Here is a 26145-nt window from a genome sequence, read left to right on the forward strand (position 1 = left end):
TAGAAAGAAATTCTTTACTGTGAGGGTGGTGAGCACTGGCACAGGCTGCCCAGAGAAGCTGTGGATGCCCCATCCCTGGAACTGTTCAAGGCCAGGCTGGATGGGGCTTTGAGCAAGCTGGTCAGTGAAAGGCATCCCTGTCCATGATGGGGGGGAGATGGAATTAGATGTTCCTCAAGGTCCCTTCCAACCCAAACCATTCTATATTCTGTGACTATACATACAGCAGTAATTTAGTTGACATGCATATATTCACACTGCAAAGTGTTACTGAAAATGGTGGACATTCAGACACTGGCTAATTCTTCCAACAATTTGCACAAAAACTAAGGATTAGTTACATGTATGCTTTAGTAACACTCAGCATTGAGTGTTACTAAGGGAATGTGAACAAATTCTTAGTTTTGTCAGGTTAAGTATCTTCTTACAGCTGTCTATTTCTTCAACTCTATGAACGAATTAACATACAGCAGTATGGACACCACCAAAGTGAGAAAGAAGCATTATTCAAGCACCAAACTCCCGTAGCATCTACTCTGCCTTTCCTCGTGTATAGGAGTAAAAATCTCCCTGCACATGTTCTTTTCTCTTGCAGAACAATGGAGTTGCAGGGGGCAATTTTGGGGACAGGTTTTAAGTATAAAGCAAAATGACAGCTTCATTCCAAGGCCATGACATAGAAGACTAAAAAAAACTAGATTGGGAGCTAAATACATTTCCTTACATTTAGCTTTGTTGCCATAATTTTTTTATTGTCTACTTTTACCATGCACTAGCTGCTTTGCTGATGCAAGACAGTAAGAAATCTGAAATACACAGGCTAAGTACTAAGGAAGGAAAAAAAAAGAGAATTCTTTAAAATACCTAATTCCCTTCTTACTTTACTCCCTGACAATACTTTCTTGGTGAACACACCTGGCAAATACCTCTGGGCATACTTTAATTTACTTTTCAGCCTTGTGTTTCACTTCATTAAGGGAACTTAAGACTATTCTAAGATAAATACATACCATGAGTTTGAACTAAAGAAAATTACAATAATAATAATGCCCAGCATGATATGCTAAATGCTTGAAGAATTAAATTCTATTGTTCCACTCCATGAAAAACAGACAGACTATATTTTCCATACACTTAAAAGAAAACTACAAAGCATGAGTTACATAGATATTATTTCACTTCTGTTTTGAAATTCAAGTTGTCACAGTTTTCAAACTTGTGTGTTGCCTTTCTTCAGTGGTACCTCTCCATATTCTGAAATATAACCACTGAAATGTAACAACTCTCTTATTTACAGATATTTCTACCTTAAATTTACACCAGCCATGATTCCTACAGTGCATTAATTTTTCATATTCCCTAAAAAACTAATGCTATCACAAGACTTCAAAATTACTTAGAGCAGATCAATACTCTGTCAAGGCTCGAGATGATTTTTAGTAAGTAACAGATTATCTCTGGGCAAATGGTATTTTAAAAGAGCAGAAAAAGTTCTTCATATTCAACTATGGTTTTCCTTCCTCATCATGACTAAAAATTAATTAAAAACCCATAGACCACTTAAAATGGATAACCCTGGGCAAGCTAGACACATAATACCTTCACACAACTGAACACATGGCAGAAACAGCACTGGAACACTGTGCACTGGAACACCTCAAAGGCAATCTGCTGGTTTCCCTCCCCAGGGTTCAACTGCATTCTCAGCCTCTCTCTCTCTCTCTCTCCAATCAAGCTTTAGTTTTCACTGCATTTAATCAGAAGAATTATTTACTTTTGACTTACTTCCAGATAACATAGATAAGGTATGCCAGTCTTTGGCAATTAAATTACCTTTGAACTGCTACCCATTGTGACCTGCCAGAAGAATTTTCCAGATCCCAGTACTATTTTAAAATACTTCTGACACACATGCCCCAAACCAAAACCTTAAGCCAAAGGACTATAAAATAGTTCTATTCTTGTGGATACATTTTATCCATTTCTTCTTCTTTACAAGAAGTTATAAAAGACAGGCTCTATACTACTTCCGAAATAGATTTCACTAATGAGAAAGCTATAACTATGCATGCCAATAATTTGAGCTGTTAAGTGATGGTTCAGAACATTCTTATAGGATAACTTTAATTTTGAAATTTTTTGAACACATTTCCTTTGAAAAAGCTAAAAATTAAACATTATTTTCTTAGGACAGAGAGAAGGGGCTTTAGATGAACAGGCACTCAGACCTGCCTGCAACCAAACCCTTCATTTCAGTTTTGCAAATACCTTTCAAATATAAGGCGGTAATTTTATATGAGAAATTAATACTGAAACCTACTGGCACTTTGGATCTTACACAACATTCAGAAATACAATTTAGTTTAATTAAATTTACACCATTTTGCAATCTATTAAATTGAAAAAACACACATGTTTTCTGTATGCCAACAACCCTTAACCAGGACAGGAAAAACCCCAGAGGATAAAATTCAAGAGACTAACAATCCTTCATGTGGAGGAGATTATAATTTAATGAATACTTAGTTCCATGTCATCTTCACATTACACAACTAAATACGATGACAGGTGTCCTAATATCTCTTTTGAATCACTCCATTGGCAAAATCAAGACATTCCTCCTCATGAAAAAAGCCATCACAGACTCTGTTAATAATACAAAAGGTTCATGTCTATATGACTATAATCCACAGGCAAGTTTCCAGGAGACTACAGTGCACTCTGTTATGGCACAGTGGGCTGTGAAGAAAGAGGGCAAGGAAAACCTGAGCCGGCAGTGATGTCACTTCAACGATGTACCCTCCTGTCCAAGGTTCTTTCAGTACATCTGTGGAACAAAAAGCAGTGCTGCACGAAGGAGTGCTTCATATTGCTGTTCCCACTGTTATGGATTCATTTGTACAAATATTAAAGAAATCACATTTTAAAGACCCTTGCTGATCCACTTGTTCAATGTTTAGTTAAGTGTTGTATCACAACCACATCACTGTTATTAACTACGAACACAAATCCACAGAAATTACATTTTACACATATCTGGGCTAAATTCATAAAACTTTGCAATTCACATTACTGAATTTACAGAAAACACACAGAATGGTGAAATCGCTTAAAACTGCTTTAAACAAAAACTTGTCTTCTTCCAACAAAGTCCACTTTCAAGCACGGGTATGTACTGCCACAGCAATGCAAACAGTTGCATGTATTGCACTGTAAAGCAGTAAGCCATTTTAGGCTAGAAAAGCTTACATTTTTATGCTAACAGCCACAAAGGTCATGCATGTCTGGTATCAGTTCTGGCTCTCTGGGAATCATAACTCTACCATTAGACCTGTTGGCTGTTAGCCTATGTATTTCATGCATTTTTTCCATTAAGCCTTCCACCCTCTCAGTTTATCCCCCTGCTCCTTCTCTGTGTGGATCCATTTCCCTCATCTACAGGGCCTGAGACCATCAATGTCCTGTGAGCTCATTGTCCTCACCAGATCTCTCCTTCCTGTTCAGCACCTCCACAAGATATCCACAGCCTACATGACACTGGTTCTGGTGTATCATTGGCACAACGTGAATAAAATTGGTCATTTCCAGTAAAATTCTGGAAGTTCTCTCTGTGTGTAGTCACCAAACTGATCTCAGCTTGTGCCAAATGTATTCCATCCTGCTGCCATGCACTCAGTAACTCCTCACAGCCCATTGCTGCCAACCCTTACTCCTCCTTACAGCTTTCCCTTGGGGACTCGGCACACAGCAGTAGAGGCTTCAGGAACGCAGCACTGGAAAGCAGAAAAAGTCACCTCTGAAGCAGGAGCCTCCTTGTATTCCTCTTGTCACTCATTTGCTGCTCGTTTCCTCAACCCCATCACTGCTGCCCTATCAGCCAGCTCCACAGAGACAGCAGGCCTGTCTGCAGGAGACTGAACACTGAGAGGAACTGATGGCAGCAGACCTGAGCCTCTTGCATGAGGACCAGAGCAGAAGAGAGAGCTGGAGAGGCTCTCTAGGTGGTGCCAGGTCAGGGCTCCCCAAACGCACGGCTCTCAGCCTTGTGTCATTAATGAAATGCACATTAAGATTCCCAGAGAGAAGCACAGCCATGGGATTTGGTGTGATCACATCTGCTCCCACAATTTTTGGATCATTTAGACATCAGCTAGAAGTGGTAATAGAAATGAATAGAGGTCTGCCTCGTGCACCACCCCAACAAAATAACTGATAGGAATATCTAATTAACACAGACAATAACATACTAAATCCTGAGAATGAATTACTTCTGGGTTTGATTCCCTCCCACAGATGCTACTACATTTAAACCCACCCAGGAGCAAAATAACTGCTGAGAAGATTCTTCAGGAACCTCTATGATTAATATTCCATAGTTAAATAATTTTTGGCACTATGCACCCAATTTTGATAATTAGTTTTGGCAGCATAATTATACAAACTCTTAACAGTGATTTTATAAACCACATGCAAAAGTAGAAAGACCAAACCTATACATCCTCATTTTTTAATTTCTTCAAGGAAAATAAATTAAAAACATAAAAATTCTATATGCAAAAAGACCTGATACGGCCAAATGAATGAGGAAATATTGAAAGGAGAAATAAAAGGGACTGCCAACTTATAAATCCACCTGGTGATGACAACTGGATCATAATGCACAGCTTTAAACGCATACTGTGCTGCCTGTAGAAGAAACGTTTGCACAATAATCTGTTCAGTGGTACAGAAAGAATAATGCCATTTTTTTATTAATTTAAAACAAACAGGTATGACTTTTGCTTTCTAGCAGTGAACAGTTTTACCCTCTCTCAAATTTTAAATGGTGTTACATTTTTAAGTGCTCATGTGAAAGTTGAACAGCACTTTTGCACATTTGGATTGCTGCCTCCGTATTTTGAAATTTCCATTTAAAAAGTTTCTCTGTTTTGTTTTTCACTGCCAAATTCACACTTCTCAAACGGAATACAGTCAACTTTAGTTCAACTTTTTTTCTGGCTTCCTTTCTACTAATGTGTGCAAACAACCAGCAACTTCTTGGAAGAGCAAAAAAAATTTTAGTATGACTTGATAATTACATGTTTCTTCTGGAAAAATTAGCTTCATTTGAATAATGTAATTTCTCATTTTCAGACCAAGTGAATTATAATTACAATGGAATTCAATGAAAATATCTCTCTTGAGAGAAAACATTTTCTGCTGCATAAAGTCCAGTAAAATACAAGAGAGAAAAAAGGTATTTTCTTGTTTTTCCCACTGCCTTCTTACACAAAAAGTCAATTCTGGACCATTATTACATGTTTTATCTATAAATTATCTAGCTTAGTCTTAGCTGCATTGCCACTGAGGCCCCAGGAATACCTCAGAAAAAGTCACAGGACACCATACACCAACACGAAGCTGACTTTCTTACACTTCTTTTCTTGCTAACCATGGTAACATCTTCTTACCACTTATGTTACTGCTTCTCCTCTGCTTCTCTCTAGCCTTTGAGGTGGTTTTATGGATAAAAAAATGAGAAGGAATACCTGAAGAAAAAATTTTCATTTTTTCTACCTTATCAGTGAGCTAAACTGGCTCAACAGAAGATGTATCAGATTCAGAAATCACTAATATTATTCACAACAGACATCATTACATCTGTAGTTGTCCCAGTATTTTGGATTGCAAACAGTACAATTAGTTACTCTTTAAGAAAACCAATAATTTTCTTTTTCTATAATTCACATCACTGACTGGGTAACTACATTAATCTTTTGGGCAACCTGGTCTTTAAAACATAGAAAATTAAGAACCCCTCACTGGAAAAAAAAACAAACCTAATCAGGGCATTTGGAAAGGATGCACACATTAGGTAACTAGCACTTCTGGAAATGGCATTACATTCTTCTGTAGAAAATAGCAATACACAAAATTCAGAGAGGACCCATATATTCAGAAAAGCTAAAACTCCAGACAGTGGCAGGACATGATATCTCAGGTACATCTTCAGACACTAATCAGAGATACATTATTTTGTCACAAAAAAGAGACTAAGGCAACCTCATCAGCATAAGGAACATTTTACAGCACAGCTGGGACTCCAGGGTCAGTGTAGGTCAAGACTCCAGACTGAACACTGTCTCTCTGATAAGAACTTTTTGCAAACTTAGTAGGATTTGATCAAAACAATATTACCATGAAAAGACACTGAGATTTCTTACACTGAAAACCCCCACACACTCTAGCATCCAGCTGTGGCAATGCCCAGACCATCCTTCACTTCCAGTGACATGACTGACTGAAGTATTTCATTTTTTAAATTAAATTCAACTTAAGTATAAATGGCACCAACTCATATTGGAGATATTCAATCATCAATGTTCAAAAGCATGTTTACCAGATATAAAACTGTACAAAGAAGGAAAAAAAAAGTTCACCACAAACAGAAGTGTGTATGACCAACATAAAATTCAAAAACATTTATCCTCTCTGGAATAATTGATGCGTTAACACTTTGTATATTACATGAAGTTACTATTTCTCAAAAGGAACAAAGGATGAAGTAACCCCTCCACAGCTATCCAGTAACAAATATTGACCTTCTGTGAATTTCTCTAGTTTTGACCATCTTTAAGAGAGAAAATTCAGTGAAAAACTGGAACCCAACACTTGGCAAAGCAGCTGAAAGGCTCTCTTGAGTCACTTCTATCATATGGCTAAGTAATGATTGAAGCAAAGAGAAGCATAGAGCATTCTTTCAAAAATACTTCATTTCTGACTGGGCAGTATTTATGTTCCTGTTCTCCATTAAAACAATACTGGAATGTAGGTCTACAAGTTATATGTAGTCCAGCTCTCTCCACTTACCTAAAGACAGTATGACTTCCAGGAATTTATAAAACACTATATTAATAAAGCATTACATCACACATAAATAAGAAACAAAAAAATAGATATATTCAGCCTTACTTCTCCATGTCTTAAAGGTGTGATAGCTCCTCTTGCTACTGCCATTCGGAACAATGTTTCTGTGGCCTGCATCAACAAACACACGGACAAATTAGTCATTAAAAAACAGCTTATGACAGTTTGTTTCAACTTGTTATAACATTTTTTATATTTTCTGCTACCTATTTTTTTTTTTCTGCTAGCACCTATTTTACAATTGAATTGCTCCAGTAATTCCTTTAGAACAACCTGCACAGTTTAGGGAAGGTGAGACATATTGAGCGTTTTGGTCTCAGCCTAGGTAACAGTACATGATCCCTCAGGCAACATCCCAGCTGTTCCAGAAAACTCTTTGAGCAGGTCAGAGATGCTCAGCCTCAGACAATTGTCCTCCAGAAGCTGTAAAGTACAAGTGGGGTACTGTGGAAAAAACAACCATATGGTATTTCATGACTCATGAAACTTAATTTCAAAATTGCTGTTTAATTATATACATTTAAACTGACCAATGAGTATGAAAAAATAATAAGATGCAGTGCTATTCCTAAAAGTCCCTCTTAACTCTCAGTAATGGTGAGATTATAAAACACAACATTGTAATGAGCAAATGGCAGGGAATACAAATTTGGGGAAATCTCCTGTCTTTAATTAGGTTGAATACCTTTCTGTGTTCATTGCCCCTCCTTTCCTTAATCCAGTGAGACAATTAAAACATACCTCTGATACAGATATAGGTTACTGGCTTAATAGGTATAGAACCTATAATAGGTTCTGTACCACCTATCTTTGTACAAGCTGGTTGGAAAAAAGCATGAAAAAAATCTGCAAGTTAAATAAATTCATGGATTGGCACAACAGCATACACATGAACAGATTTGTTTTAAAAACTTGTTTCCATAGCAAACAGTGAAGGTGGTTTCAATTTCAACTGCAAAAAACCATGGTTTCAATATCTGGTTCTAATTAAAAAAATACCCTGACATTTAAGGATCTGTTTTAAGGGGTAGTTAGCAGTTTGTTCGGGGAAAAAAAAAAAACAACAACAACAACCACATTTAGAAAGTTTATAAATAAAAGCAGTTTGTAGTAGCTGATCATCTTCCCAAACAGTGATTTGTAAAAAAGCATCTCAGTGTTGCCATGCTCACACAACTTGCTGGGTTCCCACTAACGCTACCTTAAGACAGCTGTGTCTCAATAAATATGGTATCAAAGACCTCTCTTGAGATTAATTCCTCAGTCTTCCAAGAGACAGATTAAGTGAGGTTTACTCCTTCCTACATAATTTTCTGCAGAAAATAACGTAATAAAAGATATTTTAATTACTTTATGTATTCCACACATACCTGTAAATGAATGTATACACTCCAGAACATTGGGTTGCAAAATCTATTACTTCATTTACACCCACAAGGATGCAGGGCAGTGCTCCACTGTGATTCTGCTTCTCAAACCTTTCTTCTCTGAGAGATGAAGTGAACCTCACACAGCCTTTTGTATTTCATGAAATTGGCTTCTTTCACCAATATTTTAAGGGATGTTTCAACCAAACTGAGCATTCTGTCAATACAGCTAAGCTGCTTTTGGTTTTTTTGAAAACCACTGGTGTATGTGACTTTCTGTTTACATCTACTAGTAAGAGATCTGTCTTAGTACACTTGTACTCACCTTGTTAATGCCAGATCTCAAAACCATTCAGAAACAAGGAAAAATCACAGCAATAGCAAATGCAACATCACAGATGCCTTCCAGTAGGCCACCTTTGGCTAAGAAGATTAGCCCTACAAACACAGCTTCCCACACAAACTGCGCAGTGGGGATGAGGCCACCTGTAGCCTTTGACTGGCAATGACAAGGCTGCAGAAAGCGCTATTGGGCGTTTCAGTGTGCAAAATCCAAGAGGGGCCTTAAAGAAGTTCATTTCAGAACAGTAATCAGCCCAAGCCTACTGTTGGTGTAAGCTTTAAGGTGAAGGTGGACACTAGCAGCAAATAGTTCAGGTCTGCATTCTTTTGACAAAGCAAACTAGCTATGAACATGTGGAGATTCAGTAAAGCAATGTCTTACAAGGTAGAAGAGCATGATGCAACCATTCAGAATATTTTAGCACCTTCACAGTGCTATAATGTCACAAAGACTAATGATAAAAGTAATCAGTTAGCAAAATTTTGCCAGTATTAAAATGTAAATTTATCTGTAACACTTCTGATTCTTTAAAGCTTCCACACTGTCTTCAATTTCTATCTTTTCCCTTCTGCCCTGCAAATGCAGAAACAAACAATCATACTGGACCATGTCCAAGGAAGTGTAGCAGCCCTGGGAAAGGGTCTGGAACACAAGTCTTATGAGGAGCAGCTGAAGGAGCTGGGGATGTTTAGTCTGGGGAAAAGAAGCTCAGAGAGGACCTTATCCCTCTCTGCAACTGCCTGAAAGATGGTTGAAACCAGGTGAGGGTCAGTCTCTTCTCCCAGGTAACAAGTGACAGGACAAGAAGAAATGGCCTCAAGTTACACTGGGGAAGAGGTTTAGATGGGATATTGGGAAAAGTTTCTTCCTGGAAAGGGTTGTAAAGCACTTGAACACAGGCCGCCATGGGAAGCATTTGAGTCACCATCCCTGGAGGTATTTAAAAGCATTTGGGAACATGGTTTAGTGGTGGACTTGGCAGTGCTGGGTCAATGGATGGACTCTATGACCTTAAAGGCTTTTTTCAACCTTAACAACTCCATGATTCTCTCTGATCCTGCTCAAGTTCCCTTGAACCAGCTTGTCTAAGCCCATTTTCAGCATCTCAGAGATTGGAGGTCTCACGACCTCTCTGATCAACATGTTTCAGCATTTCAAAACAACATTTTAAGTGACAAGCCCACAAAAAAAATGCAATTTACAGATGATCTGTAAATTCCTTCTGCTCTCCAAAGGAACACAGCCCAATTCCTCAAATTCTCTCTAAGTGGTGGAAATGCTTTGTGCCAGCCAAGTGGAAGGCTATCCTGCAGTTTCTAGCTGTGACAAGCCAAGACACAAGGAAATTCAAAAACACAGAACATCCTGCTGGCATTTGAGCTGCACATGTTGGACACGAAAGAATAAGCATAAGGGTGGAGAAAGTCAAAATATACATGGACATTATTTTTTTTTTAATGTTAGAGACAAACTTCATCATACTTAATGCTCCATAAAGTACAGAGGAAAAAAAAGCTGCATGAAGAACCACAACAGCAATATAAAAACAACAATATTCTTGCACACTTCATGTATTTTCTATTTATAATAATATCTTGCTGAGAGTAAAAGGATCCCTACAGGACACCAAATCTACTTTGACTAAAAATCCAGTTTATTGAACACATCTTGCCTGACATATCCTTGGTATGTAATTTCAAAATCTACCGAAGTTACCAGTATAATAATAGTCAATATTCATGCTGCAAAGTATTTGCACACAACTTGTTTTAACACTGACTAAATCTATTAAAGACATTTGAGTTGAAAGGATTTACTTTTAAGTAATGTGTTAAAAGATGCAAAGTATATTGAAATGGCAAGTTTATTTCACTGTATTAAATCTGCTAAAAGTAAGCAAATTATAGCTCTGTCACAAATCAAACTAGGCATAACTGTCCATTTAAGAAACTATACTATCCTCAAAGAAACTGCTGACTATGAATTTAGCTAATTTTTAATTGTTTTTCACTGACTATTACAATTTAACCGGATATTTTAGAAAGCTGTAAAAACTTGAGATTTATTTGCATTCAATTCACTGTGAATAAGCCTTCTACTCAGCCATGGGAGTCAGAGGTTCCTAAGAAAGCAAACTGTCAACACATGGTTTTAGTGATCTCAGTGTGAAATAAATGTGTTGCCAAGAGGATTGTTACTGAATCCTAAAATTGCTGCTCATTACAAAGAACACGCAGTGTGTTACAATACACTGAGGTGAAACGGCAGCCTGAGGTACGCTACGCTCTGCAACGCCGTGCAGGCTCTAAGGTCATCTCCTGACAAAGATGACCAACTGTTCCCACTCCAACAGAGCAGTTGCTTCTGATCAAATTCATTGCAAATGGGTTAAAAAAAAAAACAGAGAAATCACTTGTATGAACCAGAACTAAAGTGGAAGATAATTGTGCATTATTGATAGAAATGGTACGAAAAACAGAAACACCGCATTAGATTCCAGATGTCTTGAATTTTCTAGGTATGCTCAAAAATAAAATGGTCTCACATAATACCTCACCAGAATAGTTACTGTTTTACGGAAGCTAAAACTGGAAATGCAAGCAGTGAAGAGATTGATCACACAAGTTAATGAATTTAGAAATGCACACTTTTTAATCATCAGACAAATTTTGGCATTTCTTCTATATGTACATTAAAAAACCAAAAAAAAAATAGGAAAAAAAAACACTACTTGAATTAAAATTAAAATTATGCAAATTGTTTATAAGAATAAAAAAGGATGGAATACTACAAAAGACATTTTTTCTCTCCTATTAGGTTTGCTGATCTTGGATACAATAGCTAGCTGACAGCTCTAGCCTGTAAAATTTCTACTTCTTTGTGAAAAGCAAATTACATGAAGAAAGGGTTTTGACAGTCCATCCAAAATCATTAATAACAATCTTTCAACTTGATTATACATGAACTATTGTTAAAGCCCTTATTAGCTAACCATCACACAACTTTTGAAAACAAGGAGGAGTGCTAGATAAAAAAGATCTGGTGAGATTTAGAAGCAATAATTACTAGGAAAACACAGAAGTTTTTGATTTTTTTTCCTGAATTCTGTCCACAAAAAGTCAAATGTAAAGCAACTGTCTGCATTTAAACCTTACTTAAGATGACAGACTTAACCGAGGAGCTTAATTATTGTTACAACTTTTAATGAAATTACCACAGTACCAAAATAAAATGCATTGCCATTCTACATACTTTAGAGATTTAAAATATTTTATAAATATGTTAAAATACAATACTGAAGCTGAACTGAAGCTTTTAAAAAGACAGGTATGCAAATTCCCACTCTCTGAAAAACCATTAAAAGTTCAATTAACTCCATTGTACAGATGTGAACTCCATATGCCTCCATCTTTTACTTTGTTGAATTGTTGAATGACTCTGAATGTCTCTGCCTTCGTTACTAAACTACTGGAACCTTATTTGTACAATGCACAGATCAGCCTATATTTGGCATCAGTGAGACACAAGCTCTTTCCAGTCACCCATTAATAGATCAAATAATATCCTACCCTTACTTTCAATAGAAGTAACTTAACTGGGAACTCTCCAAAGACTAAACCTCATGATAAAGCATATTTTACAGAGTTTATGAAAGCCTTGTACCCATTTTCCAAAACATCTCTAATTTCTAATTTGTTTCCCAAATTCAGCTTTCAGAATTTGTTGCACCAAACACCCATCTTTGCATCTCATAATACCTGATATCCCTCTCCTCTGGTTACTTACTCAACACTTGTGCAAACAAAGCACACATCTGGCCATGTATCTTATAAGTACTATTGGAAATGTTCTTCTTTCCTAAATAATAAACATGTGCTGCTTCCCTAACTAGAGGTTTGGAGGGAGACATGCAAAACACATCACTAATACAGCATAAATAAATCAGTATTAAAACTAACAAGACTAACAGCAGAGTAACTTTTTTTGTCTTGCTTGTTCCTGAGAGCATTTGCAGATTTATCACGTAAACATAGGTTCAAATTTGAACACAGTTCAGTGTAACTTCTATTCCATTTACAAATTCCATTTGCTCACTGACCTGAATGTGCACTTTCAGGGTTAATAAACTACCTTATGAACCAATTTATCTCTACCCTCTACCTAACTAACTAAACTATCCTGATCTTCCTCCCTGCTGCAGCCTGCTCAGGAACCTCAGCCTGTCCCTCAAGTGCTTTATAATTTAAAACTGCAGAACACACGCTCAACAAACGAACCAAGCATGGAAATAATCACATGATATGTGCTGCTAAGAGGATGAAATAAAAAACATTTGTATGTATTTATCTTAATCTGAAGCTAGTAGTTTGCAGTTGTGGTGTTTGTAACATTTGCCTAGATCATGATAATTGCTTTTTTTCTCCTGACTTCTCTTCTACCTGTTTCTTTTCCTTTCCTTCCTCCCAGCCCCCTCACAAAAAATGCTTGGTATTTACATTGGGATTCCTGGTCCCAGCCTGTAACTGACTTTCACCTTTTTCTAGTTTTCTCTGCACAAAGGATTGAAAGAGTTCAACATTGCAATTAACGAAGTATCAGGAAGCCAGGAAAAAAAAAAATCCAGCAGTATAATGCTCATGAACTGAATTACCCACAAACCAGGCCAGCAGCCAGCATGGGAAACTGAAGAAATAGGCCATTTAATCTCCCCTGCCTTGACAGAAATGCCAGAGAAAGGAGGTCCAAGCAGCCTGCCCCACCATCATCATAGAGCAGAGGTTTCTGCATCTGAGAAATGATCAGTGAAGCCAAATAAAACTTTCCTTTTTTCCAATCACACAGCAGAAGGACAGCAAACAGCTGCAAGCCAGGCTGCAGAAAGCACATGACAACTGTCAAACCTGGTTTTGATTAGTAATGCTGCCAGAGCAGAAAAGACAGTGGCCGATACACCAGTCTGGCCAGACCAGCAATATACAAGCACATTTGCTTGTACAGTCAGTGATCACCCCGGATTTAGGGGCAGCACAATCTTCAGATTTTCAGCTCCAAAACAGTGAGAAGGAGCACTCATAACGCACCATCTCCTTCTATCCCACTTGAAACTGATCCATGGAGAACTTTGCTGCTGCCTGGCCAAAGGCTGCTGAAGGAACAACATGCAGAAAGTAGTCATCAAGTTTTCAGGATAATTCAGGGCAACACTGCCCTGAATCCCGAGCTGCAATGAACTCCAACACTGTACAGAATTATTGAATGGTTTGGGTTGGGCAGGACCTCTAAAGACCATCTAGTCCAACTCCCTTGCCATGGGCAGGGACTCCCTCCACTGGACCAGGTTGCTCAAAGCCCCATTCAACCTGGTCTTAAACACTTCCATAGAATAGGGCAGCCACATCTTGGGACAAACTGTTCCAGTGCCTCATCACCCTCACAGCAAAGAATTTCTTTCTTGCATATCATCTAAACATGCCCTCTTTCAGTTTAAAACCATTGACCTCCATCCCATCACCACAGACACTTCTAAATGTTTGTCCCCATCCTTTTCTTAAGTCCGCTTCAAGTACCGAAAGGGTGCAGTGAAGTCTCCCTGGAATCTTCTCCAGGCTGAACAATCACGACTCTCCCAGTCTGCCTTCATAAGAGAGGTGCTCCAGCCCTCTCATCATCTTTGTAGACATGCTCAAACAGGTCCAAGTCCTTTTTATGTTGGGGACCCCATAGCTGGACACAGCACTCCAGGTAGAGTCTCATGAGAGCCAAGCAGAGGGCACAATTCCCTCCCTCACCCTGCTGCCCACACTGCTTTGGATGTAGCCAAGGATGAGGCTGTGAGTGCACATTGCCAGGTCATGTTGAGCTTCTCATCCACCAACAGCCCCAAGTTCTTCTCTCCAGGGTTGCTCTCAATCCATTCTCTGCTCAACCTGTATTTGAGCTTGGGCTTGCCCCAACCCAAGTACAGCATCTTACACTTGGCCTTGTTGATCATCCTACACTTATTTCTACATCTTTGCCCGTCCATCCATTTTGATTTTTTGCTGTGAGTTAGTAGCACCACACCCTCCTCATCTTAAAAGCACTGGTGAAAGAAACACAACGGAAGAGAAGACAGGGTGTGTGACAACACAACAGGCACCAGGATGTTCCTGTAGAATTCATTCCCAAGCTATTTTAAGTAACTGAATCCAAATTCTTCTCCCACACAAGTTAAATAAGACTGAGGTGAGCTTTCATGGTCCACCTATAGCTCCTTAGTGTGTTATTGGGACAACAGAGAGCAAAATCAAAAGGTCCTTGATATCTCTTTTTCATTCTAACCCCTGAAAAATGGCAGATATTTAAACACCAGCAAGCTATTCCAGCCTTAGATCTTGTAACAGACATTCACTATGACCAGGAAATTAATGAGAGCTGCATATTTACACAGCTTTATTTCATATTATCCAAGCACATGTTCTGGAATTCCAGACTAATTTAAACAGTCAGTTACAATTCCTTTATCTGCCTTCATTGACCAGAATTTCTTGTTAGCATGAACTCTGAGTGGGTTCAATTCAGTACTTCAGTACATTCCCTACAAGTTTTACAAGATTTACATTTAATGTGTTTCACAACCAGTGCCCTTTTTCTTTAGGGGATTACCTCACCTTTTACATTTCCCACTGGTAGCAATTTTAAGTAGTAGTTCCCTGTATTTGCAAATGGAACAGAAATTTCTTTGTCTCATTTGGTTTGTTTCCATGTATTGTGATTTACTCACAGTGTTGCGTGCTAAACTAATATGAATACAATCCAAAAAACATTTTTAAATTAGTGATTAATCATGACCATGGTGTAAACAGTACAACAGATTACATCGACTTTGCATGGGACACTTAACTCACTTTCCAAACTTGTTGTTTAAACACATATATGTCACACAGTCTTTCAGAACTAATTAGAAACACAGGTTAACACTACTTCATTTTTGGGGCAGCTTATAAAAAAGTTTAACTGATGGTAGAGAAAAGCTAAATGGCTTTTGAGGAAGAATATGTCTGTTCTGGTGATGACCTAATAAAAAACTGTGATTTATCATATGCTCTTATCTATAAAACACTTAACTAAATCACAAACTGATTATGATTGAAATCACTTAATATAAAATAACCAGCAAGAAAATTCAAAAAGCCATATACCATATAGGGAATGGTAATTAATTACCATTAGTTAATTAGTGCTATCAATTAACTACCATTAGTAACGTAGTGCTCTGAATCATTTTTTAATCAACTTTTTTTCTTTTTAAGAGAGCTAAAAGTTTTAGGAGAGCTAATTGCTTGGAACAGTATTTTGAGAACTGGCGGAAACACTGGTCAAATGCTTCCTGTTCCCAAGAAAGTTGTTCTTATTTTGGCCATGAGTAACTAATAGAAACCCTCACTTATGGGCTGCACAACACTCAAGAGTTTGCAAGTGAAGCCATTTCAGACAAACTAAATAAGCAAGAATTCTTATTCCCAAGCATTTTTCCTCAAAATTGACAGGAAAAGAGTCCCTCCAGCATCTAAGAATCACTCCTCTCTGCCAAGCAGTGCAAAGCCCATAGCAAAGCATGCATGCATGCTATTTTCTCTTTTTAAGAAAAGCAGGAAACTTTTATCACAAGACTAATCTCAGGAGGAAGCCACACTTCTCCTTCACATACACCATCAGAAGAGCCATGTCTACTTTCAACATTCAGGCTGTTGACAGAAGCCATGGTGCAGCTGTACTCCACAAGCCCTGCTGCATTACGCACATGTACAACAGCGAAAAGTAGTAAAATCTGTCAAATCTGCTCGAACAAAATGCATGAGAACTCACCACCTCTAATTTTGTAGCTAAAGAATTCTAAACCTACAAATCTGAAGGATTTACCCATAAGTCTAAAACACTTCCCTTCTGTTTCTCTGTCATCCCAGATGGATACTTCTCCTTCTTGCTCTTGACTGTTTTCCACAAAGGGAAGGCAGCTGCCCTGACCCTGCAGTGGATGAATTACTGCATCCAGCCCAGCCACATGACCAGAGCACAAGCAGCAAATGTCAAAGCAGAAGAAAGCACCTCTAGCAAGCTGAACTAGTAAAATGCCCTTAAAAATCAAGGCATGAGCCAGACTCGGACTCAAGCCACCTGAAATGAAGTTGGCTACGACCTCCATATCCTGACACACCTTAGATCCAGAGAGGCTTTCAGTCAGAACTACTCGAGAACACTGCAGGCACCAAAATTATTGCAGTGAATTGACTTCAATACGATGGAATATTCTTGCCTGGTGTATAATAATTTGGTAATTGCTGCCAACTAATTTTGTCAACCTAACAATAATGGTTTTGTATCGGGAAAATAGTGTAGCCTACTCTAACTCAAGAAATATGGGACTTGATTTCTATTTTCATGTGTGGGTTATCTCAGGGGATATATGACTCTCATCAAAATTCAAATGGTTGCTATAGACAGTGGTAAAAGAAGGAAATGAAGCTACATGGCAATCAGTGCCAGGTCTGTAAAACCCCTCTCCTCTTTCTCTAAAACTTGGGAGGCAAATCACAAGGAAACACAACAAGATTACTGGTAAAACAAGTAGAGTGCAGAAAGGAGGGCCAGATTCTAGCTTTTGTTTTTCTTATCTGACATCAAGCAGGACAACTGAAACACAAAGGATTCCTTTGTAAACAAGTAGCATGGTCTTCTTTCCCGAGGGTGGGAGACTCTCAAACAAGAGATCCTAAAAATCTGCTCCTGATGGTACTACCAATTCCTCATCCAAAAGAGGAGTAATACTTTTCATTTACCTCCCAAAAGTCATAAAGAATATTCACTTAGTTATTTCCATACACTGCCTTGAGAACATACAGAACAATTACAATTCCAATGTGATAAAAAACTTAACCAAAGAAATTTGGAAGTAGTCAAGGACAAATGCCTAAGTTTTCTAACACTGAATCACACCAAGTTACTGAATAGTTTTTGAACACAATCCAAATAAATAATTCTATGATTCTACTTCTCCTGCAAAAAATGGTTACTATATTTATCACTCAGAGTTCACTCATGAGAATAAATTTTAAGAGATTGTGAAGTACTTAGAGACTGCAGGTAAGGACAGTAAGAGAAAAGCCACTGGAGGAACCTGTACCTTATGGAAGTTTTGGACACACCAATAGTTAGTTATGAAACTGATCAGCTGCTAATCTACAAGACATCTATAATCTCTTATTGGGAATGAGCAAGTTTCCCAAGGAAAAGACAGTGACTGCACAGCTAAAGGCTACTGATTCAGATCCCAGGAGACACTATTAGTACATCTACTGCTAGATTTACTAAATCAGAAATTGCAGCAGGGCCTAAGTCCAAGTGATGTAAGGATGTATCACACCATTGGGAAGGTAATGAGGAGATGGCCTAAAGTTCAATTCAAATATAGCTCAGAGTCTTGCTTCCACCCTCAGGGACAGACAAACAGAATCTCTTCACCAGACCAGTTTATTCACACTACATTTACCTGTTCTCTTAATTTAAAACATGCAATGAACTCAACAAAATTATAGAGAGTTTAAGATTTACAGCACTTTAACCAAGTTCAAAACAACAAGAAAGAAGATCTTTGACAGGGAACAAAATGTACAGTTATTCCTGGCAAGATTCAATGGTACCAAATACATGTAGTGGGTCTGTTCCATAAACTGCACTGGATTGCACAGACAGGTTTATTTAACCACTCTGTACATCAGCACAGCCAAATAATAGCTCATACTTCTTAAGGAAAAAGTACATAAATTACAACAAGTAGACCATTACAGAACAAGGAATTGTCTAAGGAATATAGCAACACTGAAAACAATTTAGAAACCACAGCAGACAATCAAGTGAGCCTAAAACACACAGTGCTCCCCATCAAATGAGTAAATTATTCCTGATAAGTGCAAAAATGTCAAACAAGAACATAAATCAGAAGCTTTCAGTTGGACTCACTCTTCAGAAGGTTTTCAGAATATGGCTGAAAAAAGGATGCCTCTGTTTTGCAAACAGAGTAGCTAGCACCATGATAGGTTTAAGTACCATATGTCAGGTCAGGTCTTCACTACAAGTTTTTCCCTCTCATCTATCAGATGTTTAAGGTCTCACCTCTTCACTGACAGAATATACAGGGGAAAAAAAAACCTGATGCTAAAATGGATGGGCTTCATTGGCCCTTAAAGAACTTGCATAATCAAAACACCAGAAAAACTGTCAGCATGAACTGTCAACAGTAAGATGCTCCTCCAAGACATCTCTGTTCCACGCTTCATGCTCACACAAGTATCTATACAGAAACACTTTCCGACAGCAGCCAACTCCTTCACTCAGTAGAAAAAGAGAAGGATGAATTACCACTTTAGAAAAGCCTACAAGTAAAACAGCTTCAACTAAAGCAGTGAGGGTGGATTTGTTTTTCCAAACACATGTCTTACCAAAGCAATTAGCCAACACTCATCTGTCTTAAGTCTGGATGTAAATGCCCAGTAGCTGTTCAAAAATAAGTTACCAAACAGAAGTGTCCAAAAAAGGCTAATGTGAAAGGTTTGTCATCAAGCAGGAAGAGGGCTGTCATCAAACTAGCCAGTAAATCATAATGACTAGCACAGGCTACAAGGAAATCATATTCCAAAAATTGATCCATATAATTGAGCCTTCATAACTAATAAAGACTCTGTTAAAGACTCTCTGTGGAAGAATAATTTAAAATAAAATATAAAAAGGCACATCCTTTTTTAGGGGGGAAGTATGTATGCATGTGTATGTAGAAAGGGCTAAAGGGCCATTCTCAATCCTTTCCTATAAACCAAGGTCTCATTTCCAGAATATACTACAGATAGAGTTGCAGAGCAACACATGGTCATAAACAGCCAGACCCCATTACAGCTTCCAAAATGCAAGTGCCACAGAAACATGGAGAAGTGACTTGGGATTAGGCTTCAGAAATTGCTGGAGTCTCTGTGGCTGGCACCCACAGAGCCAGAAAGGCAGAATGAATGGATCCCTCAGTGGTTTGTAGTAATTAGGCACATTTCTGAAACTGGTGCTGCGATTGCCTCGTCTGCACTAATTGAGCACAATGCAAAGCAGTGCTCTGAAATGCCAAATGGCACATTTAACAACCTTATAAAGGAGCCAGGAGTACAGATTCCTTCTTTTTTTCCTTAATATGAAAAAAAAGCACTGGCCTAACTTGTTGCTGCACAATACAGAGAGCTGGAAAATGCCCAAAATTGCTCTGTAAGAGTTGTTTTATTAGCTTGAGACTGTTAATAAATATATTGTAAATGAACTTATACTTGCTTGGGTGAACATAAAGAAAGAATTGTATCACTGTTCTTACAATGTTAGCAATTTACTCTAGTTTTTCACTTTTTTTTATCCTAGTTACACTGTTTCTATACTAGTTTACCTTAGCAACTGACATTTATTTGGGCCATAAATTACCCTAATGCAGTTTAGTGCTCTTTCATAAATTTTACTAACACAACACTTACAGAACATAGACTTGTATTAATTAAACCCATGCCTACACAAATCAAACATTTCCTTTTAACGTTTTTACTTACTGCTAATTCTGGAAAACGTACAAAAGGACAAAGGCTTTCTCTTCTCTTTCACCAGGTGTGAATATACATACACATAAATGTACATATAAAATGTGGGAGTTTGAATGTGTATCTTGTTACCAGTGTGTCACAGCTGATAGCTGACAATCTCTGAGAAGAAAAAGGCTATCTTCCAAGAACTTGGCATACTGAGCTACAAATTTGATCCTTTCATTAAGAGAAACTTAATTAACTTAGCAATTTCCACTTTTGACTTTACTACTGCAAGACTCCCATTACTTGTCAGAAACAGCTTTAGCAATTTCAAACCCTAACTGTTAAAAGTCTTTTAAGATTAACACTTCAGTCCAGTAATAGAAGTTTAAGAAATTTGAAAAAAGGTTTGTTTCCTATAGGAACAAAAAAACATTTGAGGTACATATTGATAAGACAGGAACTGTAAATATTAAGGTAATTTTGGTTTTGTAATGCTTTTTATGCCCAAGTTTAGCTTTAAAATGGAAAAAAATAAAGCTTCTGTTATGCAATATCTGCATATGAATATTCAATCAATATTCTGAATAACTACAGCAGCAGAGCACACTACAGTACAGGAAGACACATGACATATATATGACAACATGTAATACACACTTAAGATGCCACTTAGCCACATTTGTCTTCTATTTGCCAATATTTGAAAATATGATGTATTTTCTGCAGAAAATACATCATACTAAATCAAAAGCAGAACAATCTGAGGCGCTGCACACCCTATCCTGGGCTCCTGCTTCCCTCAGGCAAAGCCCCTGGGCTCCCAACACATGGAACTTGAGGTGAGCAGCAAAACAATCCCCCACTGACATACCCAGGAGCTCACAGAATGTCTACAACCACAAAGCACTCAGACAGACTGCCCTGTGTAAGGCAGCATCTGCTCTACTGGAAGCAGAGCATGAAGCCCCAGGTTTTGTGTTCAGCCTGCTCTGGTCACTCACTCACTACAAGAGTAAGGGCAGGTCTGTGTGCCCCCAGCTGCACACACACACCCCCAATCCCACCCCAGACAGCAGGAAGCATTGCTCCCAGGCACACAGAAACTCTACACAGGCATTTAATCCAACATGACATATTTGTGAACAATTTAAGCTAACACAGCAGCACTTACGCCACAGTAAAACCTTAGAGATACGATAAATAATTTACAAGAGCAGTGCAGTCACCACCAGTGTTTGTTTTCTCAGTGGTCTTTATTAAACCAAATCACTGGGATTAAAGCTACTACAACAAAAACCGGAGTCAGACATGAGTGGGTTGACAACTCTTCTGTTTGTTCAAGCCTCCTTACCAAGAAGACTCAAGTTAAATATGACCAGAAATAAATTTGTCACAATACAATTTTAATTCTCAAATATCTGGAACCAATTAACTTTGGGAAAGTTTCAAAAGGGCCACCCAGTGATATACACAAAATCATTTGTGTCTGCTGTCTTGTTTGTGATAATTTCTTTTATTGCTACCTCAGTTTCAGATGTCAGAGTAATGACTTCCACATTCCGATAAAAATGTGAATTGAATCCATATGGAAAAGATGCTGAAGCCCATCAAAATCGCAAGAGTTCCCTTATTTCTAAGTTTTTCTACAAAGAATTTTATAAAGCCTAACATTTTGACCATTCTCAATCAAAACCAGGAAATTTCTAATATTCTCAAAGAATCAGATATGTCTTTCTGCGACATAACTGTTACTTAAGGGAAAGGTTAATGTAATCTATTTTACTTAAAAGTCTTCAGCTAAAATTAGCATGTAACCCTTCAAAAGATACAGCAGCCCTAATTGCCAAATGATTCCATTTCCTGTTAAAATTATTTAGGAAATACACATTATTATGATTATTTAATGTTCCACACATTCAGATATTTACATCAAAGATCCTATATACAGCATATTTATCTTCCCACTGAAAAATAACCTGAGGAAATTGCCAAGACTCAAAAGAAGACTGTAAAAGAAGCTATCTCCTCCTTCTTGAGTCACAAAGTCAATGTCTTTCCATCCTTCCAGCTTGAAGAAAGAAATACCTCACCACTCCTCTAGGAGTTTGTTTCTCCTAGCTAACAGAGAATGAACAGCTACAGGCAGAACTCATATACACAGTTCTCTAAAACCATCCAGTATTTCTTTTGTGTTTCTTTTTGAAAAATATCGCTTCTGCCCATATTTTCTATGACAATTAAAGAGTGCAAGTGCTTTTAAAGTAGCGAGGAGGGAAGGGGAAGAGATCTGCATTATCTGACAAGGTCAAGCAAAACTATGGAATCAGTGTTACAGCAGTCTTCCTAACCACGCAGCTAAAAGCTCCCCCCCGTCCGTCCATTGGAATAGAGACTCCCACATGTGTCAGGGACACAAGCTCAGCTGAAAAGAGCTCTCTCCCCATCTGTATACACTAACAGAGCATTTAGTAAGATACATCCACCCAAGCACACACCATGTCTGAGTAACCAGGGGCTAACAACACACGCTGTTTGTCCAGGGATTCCACCACTAACACTCTGAAGTGCAAAACGCCATGAGCCTTCCCTGCATTTTCATTAGCACCTGTTTTGCCTGAATTTTTTTACATAAGGTAAGAAGAATTAAGAATTAGGCCTAGAAAGAAAATCCTGCTTATGTACGCTCAATAAATTATTCCATGGACAGCTAGGAGAATGAAAAATAAATACACAGTTAAGAGCCTAAACACCAAGAGGCAATGGGAAGGGGAGGGATGTGCTTCAGGAAGCTCTGAATAGGACTCCTAGAGGTCCAGCAGGTCACCCCACTAACTGTGGAAATCGTTCCCCAGCTTTACACAGATGCCAAAATGCCTTCCTGCTGTTGGAACTGAACTGGCCTGAGGAGGTGCAAGACTTGCCTCACCAGATGTAGGTGTACAAAGCCTTTGAATTCCCACTCCACAGGCCAAAGGAGAAATATCTGCATTAGATCCCACAGCACAGGTACACAAAGAGATCCACAGCATAGCTAGCACAATTCCTGGTTTGAAAAACCACCAGCAAAAAGTGCCTGAAAAATACCTTCCCTGCCATACAGTGAAGGAAATTCCAGGGCACAGCTGCCAAAACAACATACAGGATTGCCACATGTGATTGCCCTAATGAATTAGTTTTCCCACAATTTCTCCTGCAGCCCACAAGAAAGCTTTTGGCTTTCTAATTGTCTCGTGTAGCTTCGCATCTGTGTGCATCAGTTTGTTTTGAACTGCTAACAGTTTTCTTTGGCATCCCTTCATTCCCATATTACAAGTAAATAATTCATCACCATTCCCCCTCTCCATACAAACACTATTTTACATTTCTTGTCTCCTACTCATTCTCCCCCAGGGCTAAGTTTACTGAACTTAGCTCCTCCACTTACACATGTTCTTCAACACCTTTGCATCTTTATTTTTCCACAAGGTACTTTCTCTACTTCTATTACACTTTAAAGAGGACCAGAACTACAGACAGCAGTAAACCTGTCAGCACACCCATGATTTACATAGTGGCATGATAATGATTTTTCAGTTTTATCCTCTACTCCTTTCCCAGTCATCCAAAATATTAAATGGAAGGGAGTAGGGGAAATGGGGGCGTTTAATAGCTACAAAATGTGGAACTGACATTTTCCTCATATTTTTCACTTCCTGTCTGAGTGAAGAATCATATTCCATATATGGAATATACATATACATATAAAAGAGGAGTTTGCTCCCCACATGCACCGCATTACTGCCACTTCATCATTGGCACAGTGCTACAAGGCTTTAGAACCAGCTTTCACTTTTACAATCTTGGACAAGCTATAAATAGCAAAAACTTGTCTTCTCAGTTTCCTCTTTCCCAGAGCGCTTATGACAATGTCAATAGGTGCTCTTCCCCATTACCGAGTGTTTGGCCCTGTTTGGACGATCCCCACTTTTGCAGTGCCAATCTGAAATGCTGCGGCTGAATTTAAAGAACTAAAAATGGAGTTGGTGAACATGGATGCCTGAAAATTATCAATATTAAGAAATTTTAAAAATAAAAAATTCTGTTCTAAGTTCACCTTCTTCTAAGTTCATCCTAAAAATATAAACATCATAAAAATATACACAATTTCTCTGTATTTGTTTTCTACCTGCACAACAGGAATATTTTATCAATTCTTTAACCAAGCAATCTTGGCATTCTCTTACCAAGGGGTTAATTACTCTCCTTTTTCTGGCCAATCTATTTTTCCAGTTTTCACCTGATGACACATCTTACGAGTCTTTGAACTCTCTAGATTGCTTTATAAAAAGAAAATCTATCCATACTAAAAATTCCTAAATTCTGTTCTTTTAAATAAAAGCCCCACATTTTTGAGACAAGCATAAAGTGTACTTTTCCCTTAGTCTTAGCATCCATTTTCTTCTTTAACCATTACATAATACATTGGAAAGTTTATAGGAATCTGGTTCTGCTTGTTTTTGTTTTTCTGTCACCTATGCCACTGCTTGCCAATCCAGCACCAAAAGGAGTCAACTACCAACTTTGCTCAGTGACAATTTGAACAGAACAACAGCCCACCTTCACTCCTTGTAGCCTCACCACTTACAGCATTGTCTGTCATCTCAGAATATATTTACACCAGGTTGCATCTGGTTGTAAGTAATTAAGTTGCTATTTAGGACTTGAACATTGATCTCAAGGATGATCATGTGTCATGATCTAAACATTCATCAATCTATTTTCAATAGCCAGGCTAAAAATGCTTCATGAGAAAAGAAAATGTGACAGAAACTGTCAGAGTTAACATGTTTTAGTGAGATGAACTTCCTCTCATTATTTTATTAATCTAACACATATTGGGTGATTATTTAAAAATATTCTAGGAGCTTCTGATCACGTTTCTTTGTGCCCTCAAAATTCAGTATTAACACTATTACTACACCTGCCAAGTATTTTTTCTCCAAATCACCTGTTCAAGAGACCTGTAAACATAAAAGTTTAATGACTTTTATAGGTAATGCAAATATACTCTGCAAACTTGCTTTCATTAACAAAAAAGGACCTCTAATTAGGGAGATATCATGTTTTATCTGACTTCTCTTATTTGAGCAACATGTAAGCAATCAGTGAAGTAAGAGATTAATTAATTCTCTGCATTTGAAATTACAAGTCCAAATCGAAAGTAATTATTTGAACACTGCTATAATAGTAAGCAACAGTACAAAAGTGACCACAGACCAGAGGAGAATTATTACATTTGCAAATACTTCAGTACAGTGCATTGAAGTCTGTGCAGAAGATTTGGCAGGTTGAAAAAGTGAGAAGAATCACATCTGTACTATAGCCAAAAAAATATATGCTTGGTCTTATGACTTAATTTGGAAATGCCCATAGCATGAGACCCAGATGTACTCAGCTGGTCAGAACACACCCCTAATTTAGTAACATCAGGGCTGTGGGTTCAATCTCTGTATGGGCCATTCACTGAAGGGTTGGACTCTGATCCTTGTGGGTCTGCTCCAGCTGATAGTAATGTGTTCATTCATCTGTTGATTTTGCATACAAGATGACCCATGAACTGAAAACATATGTTAAAAATACAAACATGAATACCAACTACAGGTTTTGTTTCTTAGGATATTGCAAAACACCAACTAATTTTCATTTTATTGCCTAATAGTTTGTTTGATCCTATGCTTTCAGTAAGTCTCAAGTAATCAATCACCTACTTTTGCTGAAGGTAATAATGATCATCGACAGACTGTTATGCTGGCCCTTCCTCTTAACCTAGTGGTAAAATTCCTGTAGCTGAGTCTTCTACCACTGCTTATACCAGCTTTTCTATTTTCAATTCACTGCATAGGTTTAAGGTTTTCCACACCCCTGACCTGTGAGTGCAGCTTCCTTCCACCCCCACTCACAT

At 38.0% G+C, this 26145-nt stretch overlaps 1 protein-coding gene across 1 annotated transcript in view; it reads right to left on the reverse strand.

The window, feature by feature from the left end:
- Positions 1 to 26145, reverse strand: part of TMEM135 (transmembrane protein 135) — a 156280-nt gene that overhangs the window by 81343 nt on the left and 48792 nt on the right. The window contains exon 5 of the mRNA XM_064719310.1: positions 6952 to 7017. Within this exon, the coding sequence (XP_064575380.1) occupies positions 6952 to 7017 (66 nt within the window). The remainder of the gene's footprint in view (positions 1 to 6951; positions 7018 to 26145) is intronic.

The sequence above is a fragment of the Zonotrichia leucophrys genome, chromosome 1, assembly GCF_028769735.1.
Source record: "Zonotrichia leucophrys gambelii isolate GWCS_2022_RI chromosome 1, RI_Zleu_2.0, whole genome shotgun sequence".
Lineage (NCBI taxonomy): Eukaryota > Metazoa > Chordata > Aves > Passeriformes > Passerellidae > Zonotrichia > Zonotrichia leucophrys.